The 17,379-nt window shown below is 43.7% G+C and overlaps 1 protein-coding gene across 4 annotated transcripts in view; it reads right to left on the bottom strand.

Annotated features, from left to right (window-relative positions):
- KAT7 (lysine acetyltransferase 7) overlaps positions 1–17,379 on the bottom strand; it is a 93,898-nt gene that overhangs the window by 23,017 nt on the left and 53,502 nt on the right. For 3 of the 4 annotated variants that reach the window (XM_030221062.1, XM_030221060.1, XM_030221061.1), the window contains one exon: positions 11,324–11,515. The exons of the other annotated variant lie outside the window; for it this stretch is intronic. In XM_030221062.1, coding sequence (XP_030076922.1) covers positions 11,324–11,515 — 192 coding nt within the window. The remainder of the gene's footprint in view (positions 1–11,323; positions 11,516–17,379) is intronic. 4 annotated transcript variants of the gene reach the window in all.

Genomic DNA, 17,379 nt, shown 5'->3' with positions numbered 1-17,379 from the left:
CAACCAACCTACCCAGGTCTCTTTCTCCTCTTTTCCTGAGATCACCGAGGATGAAACTTCCCGCCTTCTTTCCTCCTCGAAATGCACCACCTGTTCCTCTGATCCCATCCCCACCAACCTACTCAACACCATCTCCCATACTGTCACCCCCCGCCATCTGTCGCATCCTCAACCTCTCTTTCTCCACTGCAACTGTCCCTGACACCTTCAAGCACGCCGTTGTCACACCTCTCCTCAAAAAACCTTCACTTGACCCTACCTGCCCCTCCAACTACCGCCCCATCTCTCTTTTACCCTTCCTTTCCAAAATACTTGAGCGCGCTGTTCACAGCCGCTGCCTTGACTTTCTCTCCTCTCATGCCATCCTCGATCCACTTCAATCCGGCTTTCGCCCTCTGCACTCGACAGAAACAGCACTCTCTAAAGTTTGCAACGACCTGCTCCTGGCCAAATCCAGAGGTCACTACTCCATCCTCATCCTCCTCGATCTTTCCGCCGCGTTTGACACTGTCAACCATGATTTACTTCTTGCCATGCTGTCCTCTTTTGGGTTCCAAGGCCCTGTCCTCTCCTGGTTCTCCTCTTATCTCTCCCACCGCACCTTCAGGGTACACTCCCATGGATCTTCCTCCACTCCCATCCCACTATCTGTTGGAGTTCCCCAGGGATCTGTCCTTGGACCCCTTCTCTTCTCAATCTACACCTCTTCCCTGGGCTCGCTGATCTTGTCTCATGGTTTTCAGTATCATCTTTATGCTGATGACACCCAGCTATACCTCTCCACACCTGACATCACCGTGGAGACCCAGGCCAAGGTATCGGCCTGTTTATCCGACATTGCGGCATGGATGTCCAACCGCCACCTGAAGCTGAACATGTCCAAGACCGAGCTCCTCGTCTTTCCTCCTAAACCCACTTCTCCTCTTCCTCCACTCTCTATCTCTGTTGATAACACCCCTATCCTCCCTGTCCCATCTGCCCGCAACCTCGGAGTCATTTTCGACTCCTCCCTCTCCTTCTCTGCGCATATCCAACAGACTGCCAAGACCTGTCGCTTCTTCCTCTTCAACATCAGCAAAATTCGCCCTTTCCTCTCTGAGCACACCACCAGAACTCTCGTCCACGCTCTCATTACCTCTCGCCTTGATTACTGCAACTTACTCCTCACCGGCCTCCCACTCAGCCATCTATCCCCCCTTCATTCAGTTCAGAACGCTGCTGCACGTCTTATATTCCGCCAAAACCGATATACTCATATCACCCCTCTCCTCAAATCACTTCACTGGCTTCCGATCAGTTATCGCATACAATTCAAGCTCCTCCTCCTTACCTACAAATGCACTCAGTCCGCGGCTCCTCACTACCTCTCCACCCTCATCTCCCCCTATGTTCCCGCCCGTAACCTCCGCTCACAGGACAAAGCCCTTCTCTCAGTACCCTTCTCCACCACTGCCAACTCCAGACTCCGCCCATTCTGCCTTGCCTCACCCCATGCCTGGAACAATCTTCCTTCACCCATACGCCATGCCCCTTCCCTACCCATCTTCAAATCTCTGCTTAAAGCTCACCTCTTCAATGCTGCCTTCGGCGCCTAACCACTCGAGATATATAAAATACCCCAATCTATCCACCCTATCAGACTAACTGTTCACTCGTCCTCTAGATTGTTCACTTGTCTTTAGATTGTTTTCTTGTCTTTTAGATTGTAAGCTCTTTGAGCAGGGACTGTCCTATGTTTAAATTGTACAGCGCTGCGTAACCCTAGTAGCGCTTTAGAAATGCTAGTTAGTAGTAGTAGTAAGCCAGCTTGCTAATAGTGTCATTACCTGCCTGCACGCTCTTGCAAGGCTGGGGAGAGCTCCTACCTCCTGATTGGGGTTGACTGGGTGAGAGAGAGAGTGGGACCACCTGATGCTGACCATCCAGAGAGAGAGACCAACTGCCAATCCCAGTTATGTTGCCTGCTTTCTTCAAAGAGGTTCAACAAGTTACTGTTTCCGGATCCAGAGTTCATGAGTGGGGAAGAGCCTTCTCTATCCGTCACGTTGAACTTTTCTTTATTATAATTCAGGATTAGGTTATGTGTGAGTTCTCTACTCTATTCAGGGTATTTATATCCCACTAATAAAGAGTCTAAGTGGGTTACATAAATTCAAAGCATATACTTACAAAGGCTTACAAAATTAATCATTCAGATGTTTACTAAAAAGATAAGTTAATCCCCTATGAAACTGTAGATAGCTAGTGATCACACAAACTTGTCTAAGTATAGAATTCCACAATTTACTAGCCTGAAAAGAAAGAGCCCCCGCATGAATTCTCTCTTGTAACGAACTTTACTAACAGATGGAAACTCCAACAACAAAGCAGAATAGAAAAAAGAGAATTTTCTCAAAGAGCTGGATAAGCTATCAACTGTGGAAGGAAAGAAGAACAATTCCCCTGTAGTATACTAAATACAATACAATCAGAGTAGAAACTGGTAGCCAATGTAGTCTTCTAAGTAAAGGTGATACATGATCATAACATGAACAGCCACAGATCAATTTGGCTGGAGTATTTTACAATAATTGCAACTTATTAATCTTAAATTTAAACCACTATATAAAGCACTACAATAATCCAACTGAGGTAATACAATAGCCTGAACCAACATATGAAAATGTTCAGTAAAAAGAACAGATCTAATCACTCTTGACGTAGCTTAAAGAAATATCTTCTTGCACAAGTAATTTATCTGTAAATGCATCGTCAACTGTGTGTCCAAAATAATTCCCCAAACCTTAGAAGGTTTTTCAAACTTTAACTATTCTTCAGAGGCTATAGTCACACTGCAAGGAACTAAAGATACAAAAATATAACAACTTAGTCTTAACTGCATTTTCAAAAGATAAGAATTAGCCCAAGAGTGCATCAAAGCAATACAATCAGAGATAGAAGTTTGGAATATGGGAAAATCTGATATAACTGGAAATCAGAACAAAAATATCAGCAGCATATGAACAACCTCAATGAATAATATCCAAAACCGAACCCAAATAAAAACACATTGAGCAGAATCAGAGACAATGGTGAACCATGTGGAATGCCAAAGTATGAACTCCAAGTAAATGGACTATTTGGAGTGCAATCAGAGACAAGTTCTTTCCTGGCGGACAATACTTTCTACACATGTATATTTGCTTTGCGCCCCTTTTTGGCCCAGGAGCTTTAGATATTACCTATCGATTGTGGGAGTCACTGGACCTCTGTACACTAGGCCAAGTGTTGGAGGAAGGGAAAATTATATCATATGCTGACTTGTTTAAGGAATATGGCATCAATCCTATACAGGCCCTTCATTAACCCCATTAATATTGCGTTTACCACAAATTGTATATTCTTCTTCGACTTTGTAATTCTTTATATTGTTACTATGTAAGCCACATTGCGCCTGCCATGTGTGGGAAAGCGCGGGATACAAATGTAATAAATAAATTACCGCCAACTCCGAGACTTTATAGTGCGCAGGGCAAAAGGAGATTTAAGTTTGACGGAAACCTGTCTTGAGGGGGCGCTAGCTAGGGGAGGAGGGAAGGGTGGGGTTTTCAGGATATATAAAGCTCTCCTCTCCTTTGCCAAACCTATTTTGCATTATTTGACAAAGTGGGAGAAGGCATTAGGCACCTCATATGAATATCTGCAGTGGGAAAGAGTATTCAAGTCCCTCCTCAAGGTCTCTGTCTCTAGTGCCCTGGTTGAAAATGGTCATAAGATACTCTATTGTTGGTATTATATGCTCCAGCGCCTAGCTAAGATGTTTCGTTCTGGGTCTGCATTATGCTGGCGCCATTGTGGGTTGGTGGGGGATATGTTTCACATTTGGTGGCCTTCTCCTCATGCACAAACGTTTTGGTCTAGTTTATCTTTCAGGTTACTGCGGTCCAGTATCCTATGAAGATGGACCCTTGTCTTTTACACTTCAAACCATGGGGAGTAAAAAAAAAACCCAGTACACAGTTTTGCCATGCAGGTGTTTGTGGCGGGTAAACTGGTCCTGGCAGCAGCATGGAAGAGCCCCACACTCCCGGGTTTGCAAGCTCTTCTTCACAAGTTGGACTATATTCATCTGATGTCCAAGTTAACAGCTATGCGCACAGGTCAACTGCTGACTTTTCTTTTTTTTTTTTGTTACATTTGTACCCTGCGCTTTCCTACTTATGGCAGGCTCAATGCAGCTTACATGGGGCAATGGAGGGTTAAGTGACTTGCCCAGTCACAAGGAGCTGCCTGTGCCTGAAGTGGGAATCAAACTTAGTTCCTCAGTTCCCCAGGACCACTCCTCCAAGATTTGGGATTTATATGTTCAATAGACCTCACGCCAGACTGCTTCCTATATTTTATTTATTTTGCTGGGGAGGCTCCTCCTTGAGGAGGGGGGAGGGGGTGTTGGGATCTGAGGCATTGTACTAGGGAGAGAGGTTATGGCTGTACAATTTTCTTATTATGTGAATACTGGCTCTGTATATGTTGCTGTTACTCTTTTCTCATCAATAAAAATAATCTGTCCCAATTCTAAAGGAAATATCCCATCCTTCAAAAGGGTATTAACCAACATCGTAAGCCAAACGTAATTCTGATGGAATATGTTTCAATAAGGACAAATATTCATTAAACATGATTTATGAGAAAGTTTCTTTAACAGAGAAGTCACTGTAGCTGCATCCACTAAAACAAAAATATGACCATTCCCTATCTACTGGGGAAGCAACTGCTACCTCACTTCTTAAATTGCCAATTTCAGGCATGATAGTTTTAAATGACTGTCTAATAAGCTTTACCTATCTATAAAATAATTTGCCAATTCAGTTGGAGATGGTTGTAAAGATTCTGGAATATCAGCCACTGGTGATACCCGAGTAAGCGTATTAAAGATATCAAACAGAGATTTTTGATTTACCATTCCTTCTCCTAACCATTTCCCAAAATAAACTTGACAGGTACCTAAATTCAGTACTTTAACATCATCTGCATATGTGCATTGTCTCTGAGTTGCATTGCTTTATTGGTGCCAATATCTACTATAATAAAACGCACCCTCAACGTTCTGAAGACAAAGTCACACCACAACGAGAAAGGGTTCGTAAGTTCATGGTGGTGAAGCTATCCCACTGACAATGCCTCCCTGCCCCGCCCTCGCATCAAACGTGATGACGACGAGGGCGGAAACATCAAAGCTGAAACGTAACCAAGCAACGCGACATAACACGGACCTATCAGAATAAAGTACAAGGCAAGAAGGGAGTAGCAGTGCACACTAAGAAACCACAAACGTTACCAGGCAATGGAATGCGACATAGAACGAACCTATCAGAAGAAAAAACAGGACAAGAAGGGAGGAGCATTCAGCTGTAGAACACCTCACTGCCTGTGCAGCACAGAGAGCAGACGAACACCGCTGGAAAGAGATAATATCCAAGCAGTGGGTATGTACGGAAATACACTACATGGTTGTTGACGTGGAGCCGGGGGAGCAAGAGAACAGCGTGCCCCTCGTCATCTGGGACGTGGGTGACTAGGACTACCTAAGCGACACCTGCAAACATTCCCCCCGACCCAGCCAGCATCAAAGATTGACCCAGGCGGGGGGAGGAGTAGGGAAACACGCGGAGCATGTTTCCCTACTCCTCCCCTGCCTAGGAATCGGTGGAGACTGGCTGGCAAACTCCATCATTACCAAAAAAAAAAAAAAAAAGACATAAAAGCTAAATAAAACCACGGAGTAACCAAACATCATAAACAAAAAAAAAAAACACTATTTCTCACGCCGATGCTGGAAACTCCCCTTTTCAAGAACCGACCGAGGACGTGCAAAACCATCCCCCGCCTCAGCAAACCCGTAACCCATCTCGGGGATGCACCGAGCACACGGCACAACACCGCACTGCTTCTCGAAGCATTCGTCTTCCATCGTTCCAACACAGCCGGCCTGTAACGGACCGCACATACCAGTTCAACACCCAACGGCCACAGAGCGGCCTACTCTCCCTTCCGCAAACCACAGCACCCAGAACAAGACGCCGCTGCTTCCCACAGCGCTTCCCTCTTCAACTGTTCCCCTCCAGCTGCACTAACATGGAACGAAAATACCGCTAAAACAACCGACGGCCCCAGACAGTGCTCCTCTCCCACCAACCTACAAAAACCATCCACGCATAAGGCTACCCCTCACCCACATTGAGAATTCCCCGACCTCCTTCACACCGGAAAAATACAGCGCCGCTTCACGCAGTGCATTTCTCTTGAAAAGAAAACCTACAGCAGCCCTAAAACCGCCAAAAATTTCCGACGCCAGGAGAATGAGCTCCTCTCCCTTCCACCCACCTAAACAAACACTGCTGCCTCTGCACAACACCTAAGAGACTTAAAAAAAAAAAAAAAAAAAAAGAGAAACATCTATCCACCACTGAGCAAACGCTGACCCCCCTACAAACACCCTTACATTTCACCAAAACAAAGATCACCACCCTGCAACAATAACCACACACAAAGACACACACCAATCAATCGCACTTTGCAAGCAACTGAGATAAAGACCAGGGAACTGGGAGGGAGGGGGGACCCTGCCACATTCTCACACACACACTCGCATCCAGTCTCTGTCTCTCTGTGTTACACACACACAAACGCACATTCACTCTCTCTCACAAAGACCATCTCACAAACACTCTCTCAAACACACTCTCCAAGGTTGTTTCAAAGTATGTGACTGGTAAGGAATTTTAGCTAAACCCAACAAACATGTTTTGTAAGACTATTTCAGGAAGTGTATAATTTAGAATTACTGTCTATGCATATGACTTGCTGTATTACTCTGTCACCCGTCAAATAACCCTCCTGTCTACACTGCCCTCCCCCAATATCAAGCAACCCTGCTCAATCCTCTGCTCTCCCCCATGTCCAGCAAAACTGCTCTCTCCCATGCCCTGCCCCCATGTCAACCAACCCTGCTCTTTCCCTTGCTCATGTCCAACCCTGCTCTCTACCCTACCCTTGCCACCATGCCCGCCAACTGTCCTCTCTCCCCTGCCCTACTCCCTTCCTCTCTCCTCTCTCCCCTCCTCCATACTTCTCTCCCCAGTTCTCCTCCCCTCCTCTCTACCCTGCCCTCACCCCATGCGCAACAACCCTTTTCTTTACCCTAACTTCCCACCCGTCAAAAAACCCTGCAGAAAAGTATGATGAAAAAAACATATAGAACACTTGCTGGATTACTCTGTCCCCCGTCCACCAACCCTCCTGTCTCCACTACCCTCCCTCCATATCAAGCAACCCTGCTCAATCCCCTGCTCTACCCCTATGTCCAGCAAACCTGCTCTGTCCTCTGCCCTGCCCCCACCGGGGGAAACACATGCTAGCGCCCGTTTCATTTGTTTCGGAAATGGGCCTTTTTTACTAGTATCTAATAAAACAGCTTTTCTATTTTTCTTATAATATCTGAGCCTTGTGTCCTCTTCTTTCAGTATTTGTTTTGGACTAGGAATTCGGATCTGAAAGAGGGAATTCTGTGACCCATCTATGCAAAAATACCAATTTCTATCACTTTTGTACCTTCCCTCTTTGCTTGCTCTCTGAGACACGGCAATTGTGTTTAGCCCCCACACTGACAAAGAACAAATGTGAATCTAATCATAAAGGACATCTGCCACAAATGCTGCACTGGATTCTAGCTGAGCCATTTCCGAGGTGATTCATAACTGCTGAATCCAGCACCCACACTGCCCCATCTATATCCCCTACAGACCAATGTCTTCACACCAGATGCTGAGGAGCCAACTGGTTTGCTTGAGAAGCAGCTCTAGCTTCCTATCAAGGGATTCTTTCAGGGCCCCAAGTCACTCTTAATGGAGATTATCTTCATTATAGCTGTCAACAAGGTGTCCATCTTAGGGACCCATAGAAGCCTTTCAAAAATCTTCCCAAGGAAAAGGATATAGTCTGCTTATCACCTTCTTGTGATGAAGGATCAAGTTCAGAGCCTCCCAACTCTGCCAGGAGCATCTGTGAGGGAGCTCACAAGAGGAGAGGCTTTAGGAAGCTTCTGCAGACCAACTAAGATGAGATTACATAAGTACATACATACACAAGTGCTGCCATACTGGGACAGGCCAAAGGTCCATCAAGCCCAATATCCTGTTTCCAACAAGATACCAAAACAGTACAATATATTTTATGCTGCTTATCCCAGAAATAAGCAGTGGATTTTCCCCAAGTCCATTTTAATAATGGTTTACGGATTTTTCTTTTAGGAAGCTATCCAAATCTTTTTTGAACCCCCAGAGTTTAATTACATGTTGAGTGAAGAAATATTTTCACCAATTCATTTAAATTTACTACTTTGTAGCTTCATTGTGTGCCTCCTAATCCTAGTATGTTTGAAAAGAGTAAAACAAGCAATTCACGTCTACCAGTTCCACTCCACTCAGTATTTTATATACCTCTATCGTATCTCACCTCAGCCGTCTTTTCTCCAATCTGAAGAGCCCTAGCCGTTTCAGCCTTCCCTCATAGGGAAGTCATCCCAACCCCTTTATCATTTTCGTCGCCCTTCTCTGTACCTTTTCTAATTCCACTATATCTTTTTTGAGGTGCGGTGACCAGAATTGCACACAGTATTCAAGGTGCGGTTGCACCATTGGAACGATACAAAGGCATTATAACATCCTCATTTTTATTTTCCATTCCTTTTCTAATAATACCTAACATTCTATGTGCTTTCTTTGCTGCTGCAAAACACTGAGCAGAGGGTTTAAAAGTATTGTCAATGATGACTCCTAGATCATTTTCTTGTTTGGTGACTCCTAATGTGGAACCTTGCATCATGCAGCTATAGTTCGGGTTCCTCTTTCCCACATGCATCACTTTGCACTTGCTCACATTAATCATCATCTGCTATTTGGATACCCAGTCTCCTAGTCTCATAAGGTCGTCTTGCAATTTTTCACAATCCTCTTGCAATTTAACAACTTAGAATAATTTTGTGTCGTCAGCAAATTTAATTACCTCACTAGTTATTCCCACATCTAGATCATTTATAAATATGTTAAAAAGCAGCGGCCCAACACAGACCCCTGCGGAACCCCACTATCTACCCCTTCTCCATTGAGAATACTGACTATTTAACCCCATTTGCTCTGATACTGAGATGGTTTCCAAGGCACAACAACTTCTCTCGTTGACACCACCCTCATTATAGGGGAATCATCATGTTATGTTATATTATGTATTTATAACCCATTTCTCCCAGTAAGGTCCAAAGCAAAGTCACAAATCAAGAATTTAATAGTTCACTTACCGCACGGCCAATTCTTTAAAAAAAAAAAAAAAAAAATTTAAAACAGCCTTTTACCTGCTGCGGTGAAGGGGGCCTTAGCACACATCAAAAACACGTGCCAACGCCACTGGAGGCCCCCCCTTTACCGCACTTTGGTAAAAGGGGCCCCACAGTGTATCATTTCTATTCTGCTGTATATGAATGTTCTACTGTGCCGTTTTGATATGTCTTTTTACCGACACAGTACCATTTTATTGTTATTACTAAAATTTTACTTACCTATCTCCAAATTTACCTAATTGTTTTTAACTGTGTTATATGCCAATATTTGGTCATTTTACTATTGTTTGCTGTTAATACAATGGAATTTGTTTATTTCAAGGTATGCCTGTTGTACACCACCTTGAGTGAAGCTCTTTATAAAGGCGATGGATACATCTAAACAGACAAATAGGGAAGAGATCCAAGCTCCAGTTCCAACTGATCTGGAAGCCCAAAAGAGGAAGAAACTGATCAGTCAAAAATTAAAGATGCAGTCAACATAGCTTCTGGAAGAGGTGTGCATTATTGAGCTCAGCCTATCAAAGGTTGTGAACCTCCTGGCTATGGGTAAGAGGAAAGGGAAGATCCAATTTACACTTCAATGTCTGAAGCCATCCCCAGCTGGTGCAGGCAAATCACAGATTGTGGCGTTCAGTCTTGAGGGCATTTGCTGGGGCTATGGATGACTCCACAGGCAGGGATTGGACAAGACATCAGTTGATCCTGTAGCATGACCTGCACCCCAGCAACCTGAAAGTTAGAAGCAGTGTGTGACTGCAGCCAGAGTAGCCACAGCCAAAGCTGAAGAAGGGATTCCACTGGTGGTCCCCCTCTTGGGGGTGGAGGAAGTAATACCCAGGAGAGTGCTTGCCTTTCTCCTCTGTTGGATGTTCAGGCCGAGAGTTCTTCTCATCTACTGCGGGGCTTGAAAGAGACCAATGGTCATAAACACGGAAGTAATTTGGGAGGCACTCCACAGTCCAGACAAATTCCTTAAGCTACTATCTACATAATTTTCTAAGAAATAAAACATTTCCTTACAGTTTGTGGTACAGACAGACTCAAGATCAATAGGCTTCCAGATTAGAACAGAACCATAGCTGACTGAAGAATTTTGAACTACCTCAAGTTAAAGAGAAAAATACGGTTTCATGAAGACTAGAATACTTAGAAAATTAGTTCAGGTTTTTATCTTTCCTAAGTCATCTTTAGTATCTCCATTGAAAATGGAGAAGAGAAGATGCCTGTGTGAAGTTGAATTTCCATCTGCTAATCTTCTCCCTATTTCAATAGCCCTTTATTTGGCACCAACTTCTGAAGGGACTTCTTGAGTAGCCAGTAACTGGAAGATCAACTCTCTTGGTTACTGTTGTGTTTGAACCTGACTGCAAAAGAATTGTGAGACACTACTTCAGACACATGAACGAGTTATTTCTTAGATCAAAAAAATATGCAAACATTAGAGCCTTCTCGTTTAACACTGGCTAAACAACGAATTTCTTGGCTTTGACGTCAAGGGTCCTAACTTGGGGGGGGGGGGGGGGGGGGGAAATGTTACATTTATGTTGAAATTTCCTTGTTGATGTGTAAAGAATTTTTTTTTGTTGACCCAAATCAACTTGTACACTTTTTGAATGCCAGAGAAGTTCCAATAACTCTTTGTGCAGTAATCCAGATATGAATCTTTAACCAGTCACATCAGACTAACTCTTTCTACTATTTAATTATTCCTTTAAAAAAAAAATCAATTTATTTCCTTTTCTTGACTCCAAATATTGTGGCCTAAAGGTATTTATTTTCTTAAGTGAATTTATTTCCTTGTAATTGTTTGCGTATTTCTGTTTCATTCAAGGTTACTTTGAGTGAATAATGTTAAATCTGAAAAATACATAAAATAAATAAATGCTATGCTCCATCTGGTGTTTGTCTAGCCTTAACTGACTTCATCCTCTCACCACCAACACTTACCATATGCCTACGTAGGATAGTCTGGCTCTTCATATACTTCAGACAGAACTCGCACATATAAAGACGTCCCAACCGAGCATACTCCTCTGGATATGGCGAGTGATACCAAGTGTCCAGTTCATAGCGACCAAATACAATCGTCTTTATCATATTACTGCCTTCTGTGATCTGCCCCTGAAGCCGCAACTTCTCCTACAAAGGGGGGAGGGGGGGGAAACAACAACAACAGGCTATAGCTGCTTCATCACAACACATTATCTCTTCTCCTGGTGCAATACAGATTCTGCTCCAGATCATAAACAGAAGAGGAAAATTATGTTTTTGGTTTTTTTTTTACATTTGTACCCCGCGCTTTCCCACTTATGGCAGGCTCAATGCGGCTTACATATTGTATATAGGTACTTATTTGTACCTGGGGCAATGGAGGGTTACGTGACTTGCCCAGAGTCACAAGGAGCTGCCTGTGCCTGAAGTGGGAATCAAACTCAGTTCCTCAGTTCCCCAGGACCAAAGTTCACCACCCTAACCACTAGGCCACTCCTCTGTCTTACCTGATCATTTCCTTTCCTTTAGTCCCAACGGATCAGCTCAGGACTTGTGAATGGAGACAGAGAAAGAAATTAGTTTTTTGTGAATTGTCCCCTTAAGGGTATCATGCTTCCCTGGAACTTCAGTCAATATTTTGCATGACAAAGCAAACAGAGAACAGAGTATGTATTATATAGGTGCATTAGAAATAGTTTTGTATTAGAAAATTTTTTACAAGTATATTTGTGTATCAAACTGCTAGACAATGGAATGAGTTGCAATGTAATAATAAGTCAGGATAATGAAGGTAAATTTCAAAAGTTACGAAGACCTTTTTATTTAGGAAATATCTGGTCCATCAATTGTAATTACCAGAATTTTTCTTTTTAGTGAGATTGATATTATGTATCTATTGTATTTTATTCCTGGCTATGCCCAGCCTTCTTGAATTGTGAGCCACACTGAACCTGACAGGTATGAGTGGGATATAAATTTCATGTAATAACAGTAATTAGCCAGATCAAGAAGAGACTACGATGTAGAGTCCCTCACATTCTTCTAAAGCAAGAGGTATGCTAGACGATGGAGACAGAGTCAACTAATTTACAGACAAAGTAGCTTAATCTGTTGATATGGAAAAAGAGATACCATAACAACACAACACACAACTGAAGTATCAAAGCAGTAGCTACTAAGGTCTACTGAAATCAAGCTCTATTACCAAAGCAGGGGTAGTGGCATAGCAGCACCACACACTTCTTGAAAAGAAGGCATAATTGAATGAAAAAAACAAAATGGAGAAAAGAAATTGATACCTAAAGGAGTAAGAAACTTCAAGGGTGGGTTCCTAGACTGATATGTTAGGACTAAAGGAAAGAAAATCAGGTAAGATTATTTTCCTTCCTTTTAATCTCCCAACAGATTAGTTCAGGACTTGTGGGATGTAGCAAAGCTCAAAACAGAGCACGATAACATGATCATAGCCCAACAGGCTGAATCCCAGGTATGGGGAAGTTCCATGGAGAGCAAAACAAAATATAGAAAGAACTGTGAAAGAAAGAGGGGTCACCCCCTCCGAAGGGACACCACCTTGTAGTGGTGGAGGGGCTTCTGTGTTTCAATGACTCAGAGAGCTATGCTGAAGGGTTACCCATATCAGACAGGCCTCTGAGGAGAAACCAGACAAAGAGTGTCCCAAACTGGGAGAGTGGTAAGATGGTGACCTGAAGTTCGTATGCCCAGCGACCCAGCTGCCCTCTGAAGTTTTGTCTTCTTTATGTAAATTCCCTCTCTGCAATTGCACTTTCCTTAACTGAGAGGAAGGGAACAACCGGCGGTCAGCCGCTGAGGGCCAGCGTTTTGTCCCCTGAGCAGCAAGTGCGGGGACCGCTGCGCGTTGAACTGCCCACAGATGAAAGGGTTGGCTAGTCCTTTGATTAGTGCCGGCGAAGGAGCGTCGACGCTCTTGGACCTGGAAAAACAACTCCATCGCTCCCGAATTATTCAACCACCATGTCCAAAGGAGTGGAGGAGTGAGTTAGAGGCATATGCTGAAACGGAGGACGTTTACAGCAGAACCCGAATCGGCGGAACCATTCCTAAACACCTCAAGAGAAATCACCATGGAGTTTTTGGCTTCCGTGGAGGTTACATTGAATGCCATCTGGAAGGCGCTTCGGGACCTGATGGCGGTAGTAAATAACTTTATTTCAGATATAATCTTACTGGAGAGTTACATGGACAATTTGACTGAATCCTTTGAGAGTGAAAAATTGATATAATAAATGAAGTTCTACACAAACTAGAAGTGGTTATGATCCTGAAAATGATAATGGACCAGAAACTTTGAATGATAAGGTGGATGTTATTGTGGATGATTAATGTCGAGGTTATTGTTTTTCCCAGAGTTCCAGGTATGACTCCTAAAGTTTTCCTCAGAAATATTTCCTTAATTATTACTTCGAAAGGAGTGAAGCCTGTGAAAACTGGGATTGCTTTAATCAGTGGGATTTGAATTAGAGACTTAAGTATATGTACTGTTAAATAATTTCTGGTTTTTAAAAGAGAGAGAATGTAATCAGATGTATTATTTCTAACTAAAATCTGGACAATAAGTATGTTCTCAATGAAATGAATTGACTACACACCGTATTTGGTCTTGAACAAGCCAACCAGATGATCAATGTGGAATAATGAATTAGATGAGTAATATCTGTGGATAATCAGGTTAATACCATGTTTTCTTTTTTTCTGTTTACTGTTTAATTGATCTCCTTGTCTTATCTCACTCTCTCTATTTTTCTTCACTTTGTGGTCTAAGAAAGAGAATGATTGTATATAATCCATATATCTAGTTGGGATTGTTTTCTTCTTATCTTGTATTAATGTGCAGTCAGCTCTGTATTACTGTTTGCAAGTGACCCTTGTAAAATGAAAAATTATAAAAGAAAGAAAGAAAGAAAGAAAGAAAGAAAGAAAGAAAGAAAGAAAGAAAGAAAGAAAGAAAGAAAGAAAGAAAGAAAGAAAGAAAGAAAGAGAAAGAAAGAAAGAAGGGGTCACGTGATGGCAGCAACCTGAACGGACGCCTGGAGGCTGCTCTCCTCTCCCCTATTATGGAAAATAAACATTAATTCCTGCTTTCTCCCCACATTGGACCACAGCAAGCACTGATACATGGGCTAAGGCTTGGTGTAGCCATTGGAGGGACCAGGGCATCCTGGAAGAGCGCTGGTTCAGTTATGCCTGCTAGAACTCAGAGGCCTATCCGTGAACGTGGGAGCGGCCACGCAGCCAAGATGATGCCTGCACCTGGTACGCTGAAGGAACCCTGAGAGCCACCCGCAATAGCGCTGCAGGAGGCTACGATCAATGAGATAACAAGAAATATGGCAGATATTTTGGATGACAAATTACCTAAACTGCATGCTGCAATGAACGAGCTCAAGTAGGGTATGGCAACACAGAACGCTCGAATTCAACAGGTGGAGGACAGAGTTTCGCATCAGGAGGATCTTACCACCGCCATGTCTTCCCAGGTGGCAATGCTGGAGAAGCAATGCAAGTGCTTGGAGGAAAAGGTGGACGACCAAGAGAACAGGAGCCATCGTAACAACATATGGATTGTTGGGTTGCCGGAAGGAGTAAAAGAGAAAGAACTATGGGATCTAGTGGAATCCTGGCTTCCTCGGGAGTTGGGCCTGGAATTGGAAGGAAAGCAGCTGAGAGTTGAGAATGTATACCACATGGGTGTGATCCGGGACCAAAATGCTAGGCTCCGTCCAGTAGTCACCCGCATTCTCAACTATGATGAAAAATCCCAACTCCTGGTCAAATTTCGCCAACGCAAGGAAAAGTGGCCTACCAAGGCTCTCAACTGATGCTATTCAAGGAGTTTTCGCCGCTTGTGTCAGAATTACGCAGGCATCTTTCACCCTACTATTCTCAGCTGTTTAATAAGGGGATAAAATTTTCTCTTCAATACCCATCATGAGTGCGTGTAGTTCACAACAACAACACCCTGTATATGGAAACACCGGAGGAGCTTAAGGCATTCATAGGTTGTCTTGAGGGACATTGAGCAGTTTTTACTTAGCTCGTCTGGATCTGTTGAAGATCGGGTGTTGTACTGTGGCAATGTTTTTGTTTTCTTTTCCTGTGAGAGCTGCTGAGGAGTCATTGGGTGGACGATTTGCTGCATTGCTCTGGACTGCGAGTTAAAACTGACTACTACTACTACTACTACTACTATTCAGCATTTCTATAGCGCTACAAGGCGTACGCAGCGCTGCACAAACATAGAAGAAAGACAGTCCCTGCTCAAAGAGCTTACAATCTAATAGACAAAAAAAAATAAAGTAAGCAAATCAAATCAATTAATGTGAACGGGAAGGAAGAGAGGAGGGTAGGTGGAGGCGAGTGGTTACGAGTCAAAAGCAATCTTAAAGAGGTGGGCTTCCAGTCTAGATTTAAAGGTGGCCAAGGATGGGGCAAGACGTAGGGGCTCAGGAAGTTTATTCCAGGCGTAGGGTGCAGTGAGACAGAAGACGCGAAGTCTGGAGTTGGCAGTAGTGGAGAAGGGAACAGATAAGAAGGATTTATCCATGGAGCGGAGTGCACGGGAAGGGGTGTAGGGAAGGACGAGTGTGGAGAGATACTGGGGAGCAGCAGAGTGAGTACATTTATAGGTTAGTAGAAGAAGTTTGAACAGGATGCAAAAACGGATAGGGAGCCAGTGAAGGGTCTCCCATCCGGTGATCGCTCACATTTGTCTCCAGAAGTTGGTGCAGCAGTTTGAATATAGCTGTGGATGGGTTTCCACAGCTTGACATGGGCAGAAGCCACATGGCTGCCTGTCGGTGCACCTCATTGGGGGAACCCCAAATTTGGATCAATGCTGACAGCTGCTGACAGCGTCAGTAATGGCTGAGTGATTAGCTTTCTGCCTCGGGGACTCCTTATGGGGATCTTTGACTGTTGTCTGCTAAATGCTTCGTATATGTTTTAGCTCTTATTTGCTAAGGCAGAGTCATTGTGTTGGATAACATGCTGGGTTGTTACTGATGTGTGTGTGGGGGAGGGGGTCGGGGGCCTTTACATAGAGGGAAGTTGTAACAGTGTGTTCTTTAGGTGGCATTGGGCAGTTTGAAGGAGAGTATGCAGTGTAAATGACAGCAGGAGGGGAGTGGATGTTGTTGCTTTTAGATGAGGTGTATGAGTGATGTGCATTGTTTGGGTGTTTGGTGGTAGGGAGGGAGAAGGAGGGAGGGGGTAGAGGGGTAGCAGGGGGTAGGGATGGGAGGGGGGATTTGTGGGTACCTGGGATCTCTTTTAGGGAATTTCTACTTGTCTTCTTTGGGCCTGGAGCGAGGTAAATGGGGTGTGGCAAAGCTGGGATGCTGCCTTCTATGCTCATTCTTTTATTAATAGTTTGAGCAGAAAGGGTGCCTGGGACATGATTTATGAGTAATCTGTGATTTGGCTCTTTAAATGTGGATGGTATTCATTCCCCTATCAAACGTACTAAAATTCTGACATTGTTCCAAAATGAAGGTAGATGTCATGTTTTTACAAGAGACCCACCTATCGCACAGGGAGCATTTGAAGTTGAAGCATACCTGGATAGGTGAGCTAGCTTACTCCTCCTTTAATGGTAGGCAAAGAGGGGTCGCTATATTGTTTCATAAAAAAACATCTGGTTGCGTTACATAAGCTAGTTCAGGATCCAGACACTTTGTGTTGTAGATGGGGGAGGTGGCGGGAGAAAAGGTGGCTCTATGCTCAGTTTATGCTCCTAATATCTACTCCCACCACTCCTTTTCCCGATTGTTGGCACAACTTGCTTCTATTAGTGGATATCAGATAATTGTGGGAGATGACTTTAATATCACCGTGGACCCCCTTACAGACTGCTGCCCAGCAAAACCCAGGGTGCCTGAGCTCCTATTGCAGGTGCTCCATCCAGAAGATTGTGATTACACTTTTTTTCTCTCAGGTGCATGGCTCAATTACATGCTTTTAGCCCCCTCTCT

The sequence above is a fragment of the Microcaecilia unicolor genome, chromosome 12, assembly GCF_901765095.1.
Source record: "Microcaecilia unicolor chromosome 12, aMicUni1.1, whole genome shotgun sequence".
Classification (NCBI taxonomy): Eukaryota; Metazoa; Chordata; class Amphibia; order Gymnophiona; family Siphonopidae; genus Microcaecilia; species Microcaecilia unicolor.
The sequence above is the reverse complement of the archived record's forward strand: the minus strand, read 5'-3'. Positions and strand labels throughout refer to the sequence as shown.